This window comes from Lipotes vexillifer, unplaced genomic scaffold, assembly GCF_000442215.2.
Source record: "Lipotes vexillifer unplaced genomic scaffold, Lipotes_vexillifer_v1.1 scaffold86, whole genome shotgun sequence".
NCBI lineage: Eukaryota > Metazoa > Chordata > Mammalia > Artiodactyla > Lipotidae > Lipotes > Lipotes vexillifer.
In genome coordinates, this window is record NW_006785406.1 from 1,591,684 (window position 1) to 1,609,290 (window position 17,607).

At 38.4% G+C, this 17,607-nt stretch overlaps 1 protein-coding gene across 1 annotated transcript in view; it reads left to right on the top strand.

Moving 5' to 3' along the window:
* Nucleotides 1-13,627, top strand: part of MSL2 (MSL complex subunit 2) — a 37,733-nt gene extending 24,106 nt beyond the window's left edge. The window contains exon 2 of the mRNA XM_007457541.1: nucleotides 11,651-13,627. Within this exon, the coding sequence (XP_007457603.1) occupies nucleotides 11,651-13,242 (1,592 nt within the window). The 3' untranslated portion in view covers nucleotides 13,243-13,627. The remainder of the gene's footprint in view (nucleotides 1-11,650) is intronic.
* The last annotated feature ends 3,980 nt before the right edge of the window (nucleotides 13,628-17,607 follow it).

A 17,607-nucleotide genomic window follows, 5' to 3' on the forward strand; every position in this document is an offset into this window, starting at 1 on the left:
TTTTTTGCAGTACGCAGGCCTCTCACTGTTGTGGCCTCTCCCATTGCGGAGCACAGGCTCCGGACGCACAGGCTCAGCGGCCATGGCTCACGGGCTCAGCTGCTCTGCGGCATGTGGGATCTTCCCGGACCAGGGCATGAACCCATGTCCTCTGCATCAGCAGGCGGACTCTCAACCACTGCGCCACCAGGGAAGCCCAAGGGCTAGTCATTTTTAAAGGTACATCATCATTATTACATTTTTTTTTTACTCATATTTATCAGATTTGGACAGTTAAAATTACTGATTGTAGTGGATGCTACCCAAATCCCCACTTCAGGACTGAAGGACTTCATTTACTTAGTTAGTGGGAGTGTTGCTGGGGTTGTCAGACTTCCCTGGGAATTGCTGTTGGCTGAAGAGAGCCACTCACCCAAGCTCACATCCCCTTCCTTGGAGTAGCCTGCATTCAAAGACTAGTCCATTAAAGACCTGGCTCCCATGTCCCACCATAGGACAACCTTGAAGAGCCCTCCCAGCTTCAGAGCTCCCTGTGGGGTCATCTGAGGCCTTTGTTGTGATACGTCCCAGCCTAGTTTGTTCTTCTGCCCCTTCCTTCCTCACCTGATAAACTTTCACCGCGCTGACCTCTCTCCCAAGAGTTTCACTGCCTAGGAACCTGACTTCCAACAATGATGAACTTTAAAACTTCTTTGATTTGTAACAGATTTGTAAAGTTTAAAGCAGCGGTCTCCAACCCTTTTGGCACCAGGGACCGGCTTCAGGGAGGACAGTTCTTCCACGGTTGGGGGCAGGGGGGAATGGTTCAGATGGTAATGTGAGTGATGGGGAGCTGCAGATGAAGCTTCGCTCGCTCGCTGATCACCTCTTGCTGTGTGGCCAGGTTCCTAGCAGGCTGTGAACCCCTGCTTCAAAGGATTTAACATCTACCAGTTTTTCATGTTTATGAGAAATATTCAGGTAAATGTTGAAAGAGTCACGTAATAATATAATGAAAGAAAATGATCGATTTGTATAGTGCCAAACATACAGAAAAAAATTCTTATTAGAAAGAACATGTTTTGGAATGGAACAAAAAGGAACCTTCTCAAACATGTTGAACAAAGATCTTGGCATTTAATTGACCTCTCCCCCGCAATCATTCATTACTAGTGTTTCTGCAGTCTCATTTTTATCACCTTTTGTAAATTAAAGGCCACCCCCTGCCCGCCCCGCTTTGAGATCAGGCTCACACGTTTTTATTGATTTTTTTTGTTTGTTTTTTGGCCTTGCCATGTGGCATCTTAGTTCCCTGACCAGGAATTGAACCCATGCCCCTTGCAGTGGAAGCGTGGAGTCTTAACCACTGGACCACCAGGGAAGTCCCTTTATTGACTACTCTTGAGAAAATTTAAAATCTGGACAAAGATTTTTTTTCTTTTTTGGTCATACTGTAGAAAATGGAAATGTATGACGTATATTTGAAACAAATTGAGTCAGATTGAGTCTATTAAAAAAAAGTCTTGCCCTTATGGTGCAGGAGAGATTTGCATAGCAGAAGAATCTAAGACTGCGTTTCTGAACAAAATATTTGAAGTTTTTATGTCTGCAACATTTGAGAGTACCTTTCCAAGACCAAATGTGCTACTTGTCATCATTCAGTGAAATGTTTTGTCATTGCTTAAGTTACTGTCCTCTCTTGGATTCAGGAGTTTCACGGCAATGTGATCTGGCTGGCAACAAAATTCTTTTTGCTGCTAATAAAGCTTCCCCCCCCCCTCTTCTTTTTCTGTATTTTTTTCTGTCTGTGTGACTGTCTGTATTTAGGTGGTCAGTACAGTTATTTAGGCCATTTGGAAAGGAATGGCTGATGAAAAGTACGTTATCTTATTCAGTAGTGATTGCTGAGGAAATTGGCTTTAGAATCAGTAACATAAGTGAACCTAGAAACTTCTTATTTAAGAATTCTACTTTTTTGAGTATTTTAAGATAACCAGTTAGTACTATTTTTTTTTAAAGTTCCTTTAGTAATGATTTTAAGAAAATCTCAATGAATATAATTATTCTGTTTTAGCAAGTGAAATTTTTCATTTTTATTCTTTTCCTCCTTTTGCCTTAGAGCTTTAATATAAGTATCTGGTAACCTTTAATTTTGCTAATCAGTTTTGATGTGGGTCCATTTGTTGGGAAGCAAATTTAAGCTGTGATGGAAAGCATATTTTATTGAGTTAGTATGTAGAAATGTATCTTACATGATATCCCTTCTGTTTCATGTTGCTTACATTATCAGTAAAAGCAGAAAACTGCTTTCTCTCTTTTGTAGGATACCACATATTTTACAGCTGTGGAGTTCTATACTGATTTTTTTCCCTCTTTCCACATACTTTTCCATATATACCATATATCTAAGTATCATAAGATTTATTTCTTTTTGTGAATTCCTTGACTGTTTAATACTCTGATTTCCAAGAATGCTTCTTGGAGAAATGGTATGATGGTTTTAATTATTAACTGTGACCTGCCTGTGTGCATTTTTTGCTTTCTGATAGTGACGTCAGGATTTGTTTATATGAGACTTGGCTAATTTTCCCTGATCCTGAAGTGTCATCTCATCAACAACAAATAAGGCTTATATAAAATTACTTGCATTATCTGAGGTTTTTGCTTAGGCATTCCTTGTTGCTGTAATAGTAGCATTACCAGGAGAAGGAATTCTGGACAAGGAGTGGTGGTAAATACAGAATGTTTTGATTCTGATAAGTGCTCTTTTTGTGCCTGTTAGAATTATATAATGCTTTTTTTGGTCAAATGACAAAATTAAGCCATTGAGATAGTTTAATTCCTTAAACCATTTTCCACTTTTTTCAGTTTTCATTTTACTGAAATTATTTTCATTGGGATTTCTTTTCCATGTAAGCTTTAGAATGAGGAATTGATTTTGTAGTCTCTCTGTTGTTCACATCTAATTTGTCCCTGTCAGATTTTAACCTATTGTAGCTTTTGTAGGTTTTATTTTATGATCATTATTATTGCCAGGTCCAGTGTTCACAAGATCGTTTTTTAGTCATTCACTAAGTTTTGCTAAGCATTTTAGCCATTATTGGTTTTATTTTTTCTTGTGTCCTCTCTCCACACTTCTTAAACTTAATTTCCCCCAGTCATCTGGTCAGGATATTAGTGGGGTTAAACACCATCACTGTACAAAGGAGAATAAAAGATGTTGTTTCAGAAGCAGTTAAGGCATAATTTACTTGGTAGTCTGCATGTCAGCATAACATTTATAGTATGGTCCACTTTTACCAATGGTATTCTGAAGTGAATGAATTAGCAGTGGCTTTGTTCGAAGTTGGAATCAGTTATGTATTTAGAAGAGTTTGCCAAAACTAATCATATCTTTGTGTGCTTATACTAAGGAGTTGTGCCTATCCCTTGTATGGAGAAAGGGGCAAGCTGATTTGAGACCTACTTATAGTTTGCTTATTTATTTTGGTGCTGTGGGTCTCTCTTTCAAACTTAGGCTGCTTTGTAATTCTTGATGCTGTCAGTTATTCCTCGCAGGGGTAAGGATAAAGTGTGTGGCAACCAGTCCAAGTGCTACCTTTGGTCTATTAATACCGTAAAGTAGTGATTTGAATGTCTGTGTTAAATCTGTTTAATAGAAGGAACGTTTTATGGCTAAAAAGTATGTTTACTGAGAAGAATATAACTTTTGAAATGTTTTTTTTTGATGCCAGAATTAAAGCCCTTTTCTAGGGCTTTAAGATTTTTTTCCCTTAAGTTAAACCTAAATTTGGGCTTTTCCGAGCTCTGGGGATGTAGGTGCGCTTGGTGTGTTTGCGTGGCCTCGGGGCCGGAGCCCGGGTCCCCGCCCGCCCCACCGCCAGTCGCCGGCCGAGCTCTGACCCCAGCGTCTCCATCGTGGGTCGCGATGGTCGGATGTGCGCCCAGGTCCGCGGGATAGGCGGGCGCAGAGGGAGTTTGCCTACTGGGAGCTAGGGGCCTGCTGGGGTCTCAGTTCTTGGCTGGCCCTGGAACACGAAGTTGCCAGGGGTGTGACGGCAGCAGGTAGGAGTGACCCGCTGGTGCAGTGATGAGCAAGAAAGGAAGGACAGCAGCTGTTGGCCTGTGAACCTAGGCAAGAATGACCAGCCGACACAGTCCAGACTAAGGTCCGTGGGCCCAGCTCGGTCCTGTGTGGCTGGTCAGTGGAACAGACCTGCAGGTGTGGCTCTTGTCACTCTAGGACTGGCTTCAGGACAGATCCCGCCGGAAGAGCCCAGGGCACCGCCCTCAGTTCTCCAGGAGAGTGCGCCTGAGTGGAGCCAGGGGAGTGCGTGCCCGGAAGAGCCCAGGGCCCCGCCCTCAGTTCTCCAGGAGAGTGCGCCTGAGTGGAGCCAGGGGAGTGCGTGCGACTCAGCATGGGGGCCACGCACGTCCAGTCTGCCGGCAGGGGCAGTGGGGAGCCGGGGGAAGCCATGGCCTTGCGAATGTCCTCTGATGAAAAGGAACCCGCAGGCTTATAAAATAACTTGTGTGGAACGTTGGTGTGCTGAAAAGCAGTTCTGTGTGCCTTTCCCCCTTGGTGTGGATCAGCGGTGCTGAGGCAGCAGGCGTGATACAGAAGTGTGAGCAGAGACTTTCTGGAATCCCCAGACTCCAGGGAAACTAGAGGTGACGGCCAGCCTAGTGAAGAGGACAGGAGGCGGGGGCAGGGGCGGCAGCCCAGCAGGCACCCCTCATCTCAGGGCCCTAATCCTGGCTCGAGCCGGGTGGTCAGGGGAGCTGCACGGTCTCCTGGGCGAGCAGAGCCCGCAGTCCTGAGCGGTTCTTCGCTGTGTTGGGTCATCTCCCCCCATCCAAGCGGAGAAATCTAGATGAGGTTTAAGAGCTAGGGCTTTAAGAATGTGGATCTCATAGTTGAAACCTCGGAACACGTGTCTTCAGCACCAGGTGTTAAAGTGACCGCCTTTTCGAGGAGGGTGTCTCCATGTGGGCAGAACTAGAGAATAAATGGGTCTTGAATAAAAAAAAAAAAAAAAAAAAAAAAACCTAAATTTGGTTTAAAATTTATTTAAATAATTGATTTTGTTAGGTGTGATAATGGCATTGTGATTACATAAGAAAATGTACTTTGTAGTGATACATACTGATGTATTTAGAGGTTTGCTGGGATTTGCTTTGAAATACTTAAGAACAAAAGATGGGTAGATGAAGCAAATGTGGCATAATCTAGATAATTATTGAATCTGGTATACATAGGTATATGAAGATTAATTATACTACTTTCTGACTTTATGAAACTACTATAATAAAAAGTTTCATCAAGCTAAGAGCATTAAAAAAATCGGATATTAAATATCTTAGCAAATTTCTTGCCAATATTTATGTATTCCCAGAAATTCCCAGAATGACTGTTGTGGTAATCTAAAATGAAATTTTAGTCTCAAATTATATATGGGTGATTTGGGGATGGGAAAAGTGAAGGAGAGGGAGAATAAAAAAGGAATTAGTAACTTCTATTAAAGTGAAGAGTAAAAATGAAATTTAGTCTTTAGTATTTTTAGGGTCAGCATAGCATCATTTAGTATTATTTAAACAGGGCACATAATATCAAATTCATTTAGTTAGAAGACAACTTGTATTATTATGTAAAGGAAGATAATTCCTGTGATATATTGCAGATTAAGGATTCAACGCAGTGCAGTGGGAAAACTTCTTGTCATGAACTATAAATTTTTAAGGTCTGAAGATGTGTTTTGAGCAAGTCTTTTTGTACTTGAGTGTGAAACTATAGTGAACATGATGTAAGCTAAAGCAAATTAAACCTTTTCCCAAATACTACCCAGTTTTTATAGTACAGTCTGCCAGTAAGTGATGCACTTCCGCTTGACTAAGATTGCCCATCCATTTTACTTTCTAGTATAAGATGTATATTTACGGGCTTCCCTGGTGGCGCAGTGGTTGAGAGTCCACCTGCCGATGCAGGGGATACGGGTTCGTGTCCCGGTCTGGGAAGATCCCACATGCCGTGGAGCGGCTGGGCCCGTGAGCCATGGCCGCTGAGCCTGCTCGTCCGGAGCCTGTGCTCCACAATGGGAGAGGCCACAACAGTGAGAGGCCCACATACCCTATCAAATCCAACCCACCTAAGGAAAGTGACCAAACCCAGAGGATTCAATTTCCTTTCCCTTAACCAACAACTGCTTGGGTCCAAGGTCATTCTGAAGACACCTCAATCTTTCTTTACTCTCCAGTGAATATCAGCAAATCATGTAAGATAAAGCGTCTCTCATTCAGATAAATCATACGTATAACACAAAACAAACACCAAATGACCACAACCGTGATAAAAAAAAAAAAAAAAAAAAAAAAAAAAGATGTATATTTACAAGTTTAAAAGTGTTATCTGACATTTCTTAATTTTGCAGGGAGGAGTTTCCTTAGGGACATGTAGTAAGTATATGGCTAACACTTAGCCCAGCTCTAAGAAGCCTCTGAACCTTTTCTTTGTTCCTGTATCACTGGAGCTGCCTTTGTTGTGAGGTGTAAAGAGAACCCTCTGGGACGCTTTTGAGGGTTAGGATACTTAGCTTAGTGCATAAAACAAGTTTGCCTATAGGCATCTTTAATGATAGATTAAAATTTCAAATATTTGTGTTGAGGAATGGTTGGGCAATCCAGTAGGTAATATGAGGCCACATAGTGGAAGTTCTTAGGAACTCAGTGGTGGTGGAATTATGAATCAATAAGTGATAGTTTTTGTGTTTTCTAGCCTATTTTCAGTTCTTAGTATTAGGCATAGTCTCCTAAAATCTCATAGAAGAATACACAGATGTGGAGGGTATAAGTCCTTTAAAGGTGTTTGGTACCTCCCGGGAGGTTTTGATTGACATGACTGGTGAAAAGAAAATCAGTGATGGAATGAAGGCCAGAAGAGGTAATCCTTACTTATCACTTAGCTTGTACAGTTTGCAAATCATTAGGGTTTATAAAATGATGACATTCAAATTATGTCATTCTTCATTTATTAGTTACATTATTCCCATAAAGAGAAACTTCTCATCTGTGATTTGATTATTTGGTGGTTTAGCTTATATATAGGTAAGGTAAATCAGAATAAATACTTGCTTCTTGCTCTTTATTTACCAGTTTTCAAACTAATGAGCTGGTTCACTAGCGTCTGATTTTTTTCCTTTTTTTAAATGAACTCTAGAGATTTGAACATTTTAGATGTGCTTTATATTCCATTGCATTTATGCATGCTCAGATTTTCTCATCTTTGGTCACTGGAAACCTCTTAGGTTTGCTCCTGAGTCCCTTTAATGTTATCCGGATCTTTGATAGTTTCCTTGCTTTCTGGCATAAGAAGGTAATCAAAACTCATCTCGTCTAACTTATGCCACAGATCTAGAATCAGCCATTTGTCCAAGAAGCTCTGATTCCTTTGAACAAGAAATTGTTTTTCAACATGGCTATCTGAGTTCATTGCCACTGTTGCCACGCCTTTTCAGTGTATAGTGAGTACTAGGAAATATGTACTTTTAAGATGAAAACATGAGTTCATACTGATAAATCCAATTGAAATTCAGGACTACAGGATTTTTTACTTTTCACATCTTATGACTTCCTTCCTCCTACTAAAAAAAATATCTAGATTCTCAAGGACATCAGCATTTACTTTATCCTACAATTAGACATTAACACTTTATAATAACTATAAACACTACCACCAAAAAATGTAATTTCTGAAAACAAAACAAGGATGTAAGGTTAGAGTCAATTTTCTGTTTTAAAGTCATTTGAAGTAGTTAACTAAATAGTTATACCATCAATTTGATAAGAAATTACAGTTTTGGTACATTTTACTTTTGATTTGTAGGAATTTCCTTTAAATTTTTTAGTTTTGTTATATAATTATGTAAAATATTTACATGGTTTAAAAGTTAAATGCTGCCAAACGGATTAAACCCAGAATAGTGTAGTGCTGTCCCTTTTCACTTTGTTCAGTCTCTCCTTCCCAGTAGATAACGTATTTCTTTTTAACCTTATGGTTTATCCTTTTAAGCGTGTACACATCTCTCTGTATGTATTAATATCCTCTACAGCCTTCCTTAGATTAAGTCAAGGGTACTTTAAGGGATTCCTGTATTGGGTAGAAAGAAGGTTGGACTCTGTAACTACTGGGGCCTTGTCCTAAGGCGTTTTTATTTATTTATTTTTAGAGTTGTACAAGCATCACCACGATATGATGTTAGAACATTTTAATCACCCCCAAAAGTTTCATTGTGCCCATTTACAATTAACCCATGCTCCTGCCCCAGACCTAGGCAATCACTATTTCTACTTTTCTGTCATTTTTAGACATTTTATATAAATGGGATAATACAATAATGTACTCTTTTGCATCTGGCTTTTCACTTAACACAGTGTTTCTGCACTTCATCATGATTTGGCTTGTACCAATAGTTCTTTTAATTGCTGAGCAGTATTCTTTTGTATGAATATACTACATTTTGTTTATTCACTAGTTGATGGACATTTGGATTGTTTTTGTCTGTTATGAGTAATGCTATGCATATTCACAAACATCTCTTCATATGGATGTATATTTTCATTTGTCTTCGAATAGGCTCCTAGGAGTAGAGTTGCTGGTTTGTATGGTAAATGTTTAACTTTTTTTAAAATAAATTTATTTTTGGCTGCATTGGGTCTTTGTTGCTGTGCGTGGGCTTTCTCTGGTTGTGGTGAGCGGGGGCTATTCTTTGTTGCGATGCACGGGCTTCTCATTGCGGTGGCTTCTCTTGTTGTGGAGCACGGGCTCTAGGCGCGCAGGCTTCAGTAGTTGTGGCACCCAGGCTCAGTAGTTGTGGCTCACGGGCTTAGTTGCTCTGCGGCATGTGGGATCTTCCCGGACCAGGGCTCAAACCAGTGTCCCCTGCACTGGTAGGCGGATTCTTAACCACTGCGCCACCAGGGAAGCCCTGTTTAACTTTTAAAGAAACTACCAAACCGTTTCCCAGTGTGATTTTCCATTTTCTATTCTCACTAGTAATATAGAAGGGTTCTGATTTCTCCACATTTTTGCCAACTCTTGGTATTATCCCTCATTTTGAGTTTATCTGTACTAGTAGGTGTGTAGCAGTATGCCATAGTTTCACTTTCCTTAATAACTAATTATACTGGCATATTTTCATGTGCTTATTATATATTTTCTTTGGTGGAATGTTTATTCAAATCTTTTGTTCAATTTTTAAATTGAGTTGTCTTTTTATTGATTTGCATAAAGTGTTTTTAATGTATCATGTTGTAAGCCCTTTATCAGATATACAGTTTGCAAATATTTTTTCTCAGTCCATGGATTATATTCTCATTTTCTTTCTTTCTTTTTTTTTTTTAATATTGATATATTTATTAGTCAAGTACTAATAGTGATTATACAGTTTTTACTCTTCTTTGTACGTGGGCCTCTCACTGTTGTGGCCTCTCCCGTTGCGGGGCACAGGCTCCGGACGCGCAGGCTCAGCGGCCACGGCTCACAGGCGCAGCCGCTCCGCAGCATGTGGGATCTTCCCGGACCGGGGCACGAACCCGCGACCCCTGCATCGGCAGGTGGACTCTCACCAACTGCGCCACCAGGGAAGCCCTATTCTCATTTTCTTAATGGTGACTTTTGAAGCACAAGTTTTTTATTTTGTGAATATCCATTTTACAATTTTCTTCCCCTTTTGTGCATTTGATGATGCATCTAATACTGCCCAGCCCAGTCATGGTTTTTTCCTGCATTTAGCTTTGCTTCTGAATTTTAGCTCTTAGATTTATATGTGTATGATCTACTTTGAGTTAATATTTGTGTATATTGTATATGTTTATTTTTTGGCATTGGGATATAAAAGTGTCTCACACAGTGTGTTGAAAATACTCTTTTCCCCTGTTGAATTATTTGGACAATCTTGTCAAATAGATCAGTTGACCATAAATGTAAATTTCTTTCTGGACTCTCTATTCTGTTCCATTGATTTATGTACCTATCCTTTTGCTATTACCATACTGTCTTGATTACTATGGTTATGGAAGATTGTAAAGTTAGTAGTGTAAGTCCTCCAAATTTTTTGTTCTTTTTCAACATTGTTTTGGCTGTCCCAGGTCCTCTGTGATTCCATATGAATTTTGGAATCATTCTGTTAATTTCTTAAAAAAGAAAAAGCCACCTGGGATTCTCAAAGGGATTATATTGAATTTATAGATCAACTTAGGGGAAAATTGCCATCTTGTGTGAGGCCTCTCTGTCTAACCCGAGCTTGTGTAACCTCAGGCTAGTAAGAGCTGAGCCGTTTGTCCTCCCCAACTGTCCAGCTTCTGACAAGTCACTTCCAGTGATAATGCCTCCATGTTTATGCATTGTCTTCTACAGTACTAAATGGAATGAGTCCCCTTCCATCACAGCAGCTTCCGGTTCTCACAGGGTAACACCGATAGAGCTGGGTGGTAGGGTAGAACCTGGGTAGCCCCGGAGCAGAACACCACAGATTCCCACTGTCCTTACCTGAAATCAGTTTTTCAAACATAAATGCTTCTCAGATGGTTTTATGTCTTTGGTTGTGAAAATGACTCTTTGTCAAAAATTTTCAGGTTTATAGTTGCTTTTAAGGGAGAGGGTTTGCTGATTTCACTAGCTATAACCAGAAGTACTTTCTGTCCCAGTCTTAAATTATGTAATGTATATGAGAAAACAGGTGCTGCTTTGAGTTAATTACTATTTGTCCTGAATTGGGAACCAAAGAGCAGTTCTTTGGGGAGCTAGTTGTTTTCCCCTTTTTGATTCATATGTATAGATCATTTATAGTTTAGGAGTTATATCAAGTTGGGGGATCACTTTCACTTTTATACTATATTGCTATACTTTGTGGACACTTGTGGTTCATGACCACGGTCATTGTGTGTTCTGTCAGAAGAATTTGAGCCCGGTATTATACTCTGTTTTTTTTAAACTACATTTAAACATTTTTTCCCATTGTCATTGTATTTTGATTTTCTATAAAAGAATTTAGTAATATTTCCTTTTTTAATAAATGAATATAGTTCTTTTCCATCATAACTATATTTTGGTCTTCTTAGTTTATGATTGGTATATACAATGAAATGGTTTGAAATTGTACTTGTTTCTGTGAAGATGCCATTGTACTGAATGATTAATGCCCTCAAAGGAAGTTTAATGGGGGCAGGGACTAACTCTCTCTTGCTCTTATCTTTTCCCATGTCTAACACAAAATAAACAGTATGATTGTGCTCAGTATGTTGTGGCATTACCAACAGTTGGGTTAGGTTGAGGTCCCAAGGGTTTTAAGCCTAGTTTGTGCTTTTAGTGACTGATCACCACCTCTTTCTAGCCTTTGGAGAAGAGAATAAGAAAGTGGACCAGAACATACTGATTTGGGGGAGAAACGCAGACTGAGGAAGATTCTCTTTGAGATAAAGGAATGGGGAATATGGCATGGAAGTGAAGTGAGCTATTGAGTATTTTTCTGTTTCCTGTAAGATACATGTTTTGTTATCTGGTCTGGTGAGTTTAATCCATCTTAACTTTACTAGATTACTTATAATCTCAACTTCAGTATATGAAATTATAAATTTATCTTACTAAATCTTTGCTTTCCTCCTTTTTCCCTCTTAGGACATTTGCTACAAGATCCTATTGCACCCACCAACTCCACCTGCCAACACTATGTCTGCAAAAGTTGTAAAGGCAAGAAAATGATGATGAAGCCTTCATGTAGCTGGTGCAAAGACTATGAGCAGTTTGAGGAAAACAAGCAGTTAAGCATCCTAGTGAACTGCTACAAAAAACTCTGTGAATATATAACACAGACTACATTGGCACGGGATATAATAGAAGCAGTCGACTGTTCTTCTGATATTTTGGCTTTGCTTAATGATGGATCATTGTTTTGTGAGGAGACGGAAAAACCCTCAGATTCATCCTTTACTTTGTGTTTGACACATTCCCCTTTACCTTCGACCTCAGAACCCACAACTGATCCTCAAGCTAGTTTATCTCCAGTATCTGAAAGCACCCTCAGCATTGCTATTGGCAGTTCTGTTATCAATGGTTTGCCTACTTATAATGGGCTTTCAATAGATAGATTTGGTATAAATATTCCTTCACCTGAACATTCAAATACAATTGATGTATGTAACACTGTTGACATAAAAACTGAGGATCTGTCTGACAGTTTGCCACCTGTCTGTGACACGGTAGCCACTGACTTATGCTCCACAGGCATTGATATTTGCAGTTTCAGTGAAGATATAAAACCTGGTGACTCTCTGTTACTGAGTGTTGAGGAAGTACTCCGCAGCTTAGAAACTGTTTCAAACACAGAAGTCTGTTGCCCTAATTTGCAGCCCAACTTGGAAGCCACTGTATCCAATGGACCTTTTCTGCAGCTTTCTTCCCAGTCTCTTAGCCATAATGTTTTTATGTCCACCAGTCCTGCACTTCATGGGTTATCATGTACAGCAGCAACTCCGAAGGTAGCAAAATTGAATAGAAAACGATCCAGATCAGAAAGCGACAGTGAGAAAGTTCAGCCACTTCCAATTTCTACCATTATCCGAGGCCCAGCATTGGGGGCATCTGCTCCTGTGACAGTGAAACGGGAGAGCAAAATTTCTCTTCAACCTATAGCAACTGTTCCCAATGGAGGCACAACACCCAAAATCAGCAAAACTGTACTTTTATCTGCTAAAAGCATGAAAAAGAGTCATGAACATGGATCCAAGAAATCTCACTCTAAAACCAAGCCAGGTATTCTTAAAAAAGACAAAACAGTAAAGGAAAAGATTCCTAGTCATCATTTTATGCCAGGAAGTCCTACCAAGACTGTGTATAAAAAACCCCAGGAAAAGAAAGGGTGTAAATGTGGGCGTGCTACTCAAAATCCAAGTGTTCTTACATGCCGCGGCCAACGCTGCCCTTGCTACTCTAACCGCAAAGCCTGCTTAGATTGTATATGTCGTGGCTGCCAAAACTCCTATATGGCCAATGGGGAGAAGAAGCTGGAGGCATTTGCTGTGCCAGAAAAGGCCTTGGAGCAGACCAGGCTTACTTTGGGCATTAACGTGACTAGCATTGCTGTGCGCAATGCTAGTACCAGCACCAGTGTAATTAATGTCACAGGGTCCCCAGTAACAACGTTTTTAGCTGCCAGTACACATGATGATAAAAGTTTGGATGAGGCTATAGACATGAGATTCGACTGTTAAATCAGTGGGTCTTTAAACCTACCTCTGGTAGGGAAATAGCTACAGTTTTACGGCAGCTATGGTTTTGTTGGTTTAACTTGCCGGAGCTCCTGCATATAGATCACTTGTATCAAGTGTTTTCATTGCTAAGTTATATGTGTTAGTGTCGGGGAAATAGTTTGCAGATAATGGAGGAGTAACCCTACAACTATATGTCCTTAGTTCTTACAGAACCTCATAGTTTGAGAACAAATGCTGATGCAACTGATTTATACAAAACGAACTTTGGCAAGGAAAATAACATTAACCTCACTGTTTATGGTCATGCTTTGTGCATAATCAAAGTTTATGATTAAATGTAAGGAAGTGGTATCTAGTCAGTCCATAAAGATTGTGCTCATATTTTGTGAAAAAGTAGCCATTAGTTTGTTCAGGAGACTCAGTGCTACCTTCAGATGCCATTGATGTTTCTCCTGTTGAAAAGCTGATGTGTCCAGCTCAACCTTTGTGCTGACATAATACCATTTCTGATCATGAAAATTGGCTACTGGTGTATGTAGCAGTTCTTAAATCAGCAGTATTATGAAAGAAAATTTGCCCCTCATTAGAATGTTGAAGAAATCTGTCTTTTAAAAGTGAACCACCTGAAATTCTGTCAGACTGCAGATGTTTAGCTGTTTATGCCACAAAACTCTTCTGAGTTGATCCCCATTTTTAGTTAAGTCTGACTCATTTCTAGGGAAAAAGACAAATCCTTCACTTTGAGCAATGTTCTAATAAGATAAATGAAGTGGAGAAGAACAGTTCTATTCTGAAGGTAATTGAATTTAGACTATGGTATGTGACAGAATGTTTTTAAAAATTATTTAAATGTTTTATTTAGAAATTGGGATTTATTTAAAATAATTTTGGAATAATGCTCCAAAAGTTACTCACATTTATGCATTATACCTATTGCCATTGGCCACTTCAAAGTGATTTTCATTTCCTCTGTTCGCCACAGACTTTATTTTGAATATGCTTTTTTCTTTCTTTCCTTTTTTTTTTTTTTAGGGTGCTATTCACTGTGGAGACTTCTTTATAGAGGCCTAATAAAAATGCCTTTTTATGAAGCCTGTGCGTTTAGGTGGGTTTGAAGCTAGGAGGATATTCTTTAGAATACTCTTTTGCATGTAAAGCACAAACTATGTTTCAGTTTAAATGTACTTCTTCCCTGTAATTTTTATGGGGGAGATAAGTGAGCCACAACATTCTGTTGAAGGGAAATCTAGTCAGTTGCTTGAAAGAGCACAGCCCAAATAAAACAAGGACTGACTAGGTTGTAAAGAAATGACCTTATGATTTAAAAGAAGAGTTGCTGCTTTGACAGTGCTTATTTAAAGAAAAATACTGCTGGAAAATTTTCAGTTTCTACTACGTTCACCATCTCTCCTGAGATCTGACATATGTTGAAGTTATGTTTTGATTTGGCACACAGCATGTTCAATGATGGTTACTCACCTAGTACAAGACATGGAGAAGAAACTTCTGGACACAGAGCAGATGACACCTTCTGTTTTGTAGTGTATCCTGGTGTCATTTTCTGTGAATGTGGTCAGGTAGAGTTGTTTTTGTTGTTGTTGTTGGGTTTTTTTTTTTTTTTGTCTCTTTTGGTGGGGGGGGGGGGGCTAAAGCCATAGGAAGAAAAATGTGATGTATGTGTCCAGTATGTACTATTTTGTTTTTGTTTTGCGAGAAGAGTTGAACTATTTTTGATAACAAGAGTAAATGGTGGAAAATGCTTCTTAGTTGTCTTGTCTTTATTTGCTTTCCAAGTTCGGAATTTTATTTAATTCCTCTAAGTGTTAGCAGTGTCTTATGAAACATGTATTTGCCTAAAGTTTGTAACAATTTTGTGTTGGACGCAGATGCCCTGCTATATAAACTTGTAAATCTGTTCTAATGATCACTGCAAATGACTAGAAATGAAATTGTACACATGGATGATTAGGATAAATTTTGCAAATCTCCCAGATTTTCCTAATATTATGATTTTAAAATTCCTTGAGTACTTTATTGCTTCCCAAGTTTGATAATCTTAGTTTTGTGTTTTTTGATGCATGGGAGGTTGGCAATATAGACAAAGTGAAAATCATTAGTATGTGAGGGCCTTGATTGTTATGTAATATTGCCAATGATGAATTCAGGTTTTTTTTAGCACAAGTTTCTCTTTTTTATGCTGGTATTCTCACTGCCACACTTTTGGAAACCTGTATTACACCTTAAATCTATCAATAAATGTTAGTTTTGTAATTCTATGTTGTAGAATACTGAGGAGTTTGGGATAGCACGCTCTGAATGGCCTGTATTATATGCATTTGGGGAAGAGTATTAATTACAGTGCCTTGATTTTTGCGTTGTTTTTCTTTATACCATGAGTTATTTTAGGAATGCTGACCAATGGCTAACAAGGGATGATTGAGAAATTATTACTGAAGTAACTGGATTTACTTCAACAGGATTTGAAACCACCAAAACAATAACAGCATTTAATATGACTCATCTTCACTTGTTCTTTTGAGTCCTTGTAATTACCATAAATGATCCAATGATCTTTCACCTTAGGTGACAAAGTTTTAGAGCTGACAGTTTTAGAGCTAATGTTTTTGATTAGTTCCCATAGGTCTACATCTCTAAGCAGAGGTGTAATACAGTTCTAGGATAAAGAATTCCTTCACTGTGTTATTAGTTTTCTTAAAATAACTCATTGGTGACCTTGCTGAAGAAAAGTAAAAGTTTAACAACCGATGAAAAGTAAAATTTCTTTTCCCATATCATAGGCAACAAATATAAAATGCTTTAGAAAATACTAAGTTCAAAGTATAGAATGGGAATCTAATGTGTGGATGGTATTTTAATTTTTCTCCCTCATTTTTAAAAAATTAAGTTTTAGGTATCCAAATAACAATTACACATTCTTTTAAAAGAATATACTATATATATAAGGGTAAAGTCTCCTTTGATCCCTGTGAACTTCTCACTTCCAAACCCAAATTCTATCCCCAGAGGAAATCACTTTTCATTATGAGGTGTTATCCTTCCAGATCTTTCTTTATAAAGTTTTCCCAGGGGTTCAAAGAGTTACTCTGTTTGAAACTCAAGTTTGTTTATAATGCTACTCTTTCAAACATAAAAATGAATTGCAAGTGTGATTAAAACCAAAAGTGTGTAGTGATTATCTTAGTTCATATTTGACAACTTTATTTAGTTTTGCAAAAAGGGAAAAAAAAAGTTAAATCATGCAGGCTTCCCCACCCAAACACACCATAACATTTCCAAAAGTTGAGCAAATGACTTCTCTCATTTGATCAATCTAGAGTTTTATAAACACTTTGAACAGAACACAATGACATAGATAAGATGCAGGGAAAATATACAGAATTTCATTAGTTTGATTACCTTGGCAATGTTATGCTATGAAACTCATTTTTCATTGACTAGCATTAAGATCATACCCTCAATTTAACTTTTATCAAGAGTCTTGGATATTGTAATAACTTGAAATTTCCAGTTGGGCAGTAATGATTATATTCTGCATGATCTTTACCAGAAAGTCAAATATATACTATCTTAGTTCCTCAGAATTCACATTTCTTACATTCAATACTAAGACGGGAGTACAGTGAAACACATTCTTAACGTCTGAAAATGTGATACTTTGGGTAACCTAAATTAAAAGCACTATCGTAAGTGGAATGATATTGTTAGCTGTACTTTTATAATAACTGTAGACTTCTGAAACCAATTATTGACCAAAGTGAAAGAGGACTTCAGTAAGTAGAAACAAGGTCAAGTACAGCCATGTAGTAAAAAAACCAAAATCAAATGTATATTGGAAAACTGAATTTTTGCTGAGTCTTAGAAATAGTTTAGATCATTTTGGCTAATAAAACCTTTAAACCATATCTGGCTTCTAACAAAATTTACCTTTTTAGCATTTTTATCTGAAAATGTAAAGTTGCTTTTGTTCCCTGGTAAAGGTTGGATGGGACAGACGGTAAATTTCATGTACCACATAAATACTTTTAATCCTAATAATTTACCAGTGTGTTTAGATTATTTTTTGTAGTGTTTCCAAAAAATTTAGTCACTTTTAAGCTTTTATTCTTTGTGAACTGTTAGAAACTAAGTTTTAATACTTTCTGTAATAGTTAAATGGAAGGTCAGTTTTGATCATGAAGGTAAAATAACAGGAAACAGGGAGGATACTGACAGGAAGGATTGCTAACTCTGTTAATAACTATACTCGTTGATGGTGCATTTCCTAAATTCTCCTTTTCTCCACTTTTTGCCTACCACAGCCCAAGGTTTGATTATTTCAAAGTCTGGCCGTCACACCAGGAAGGG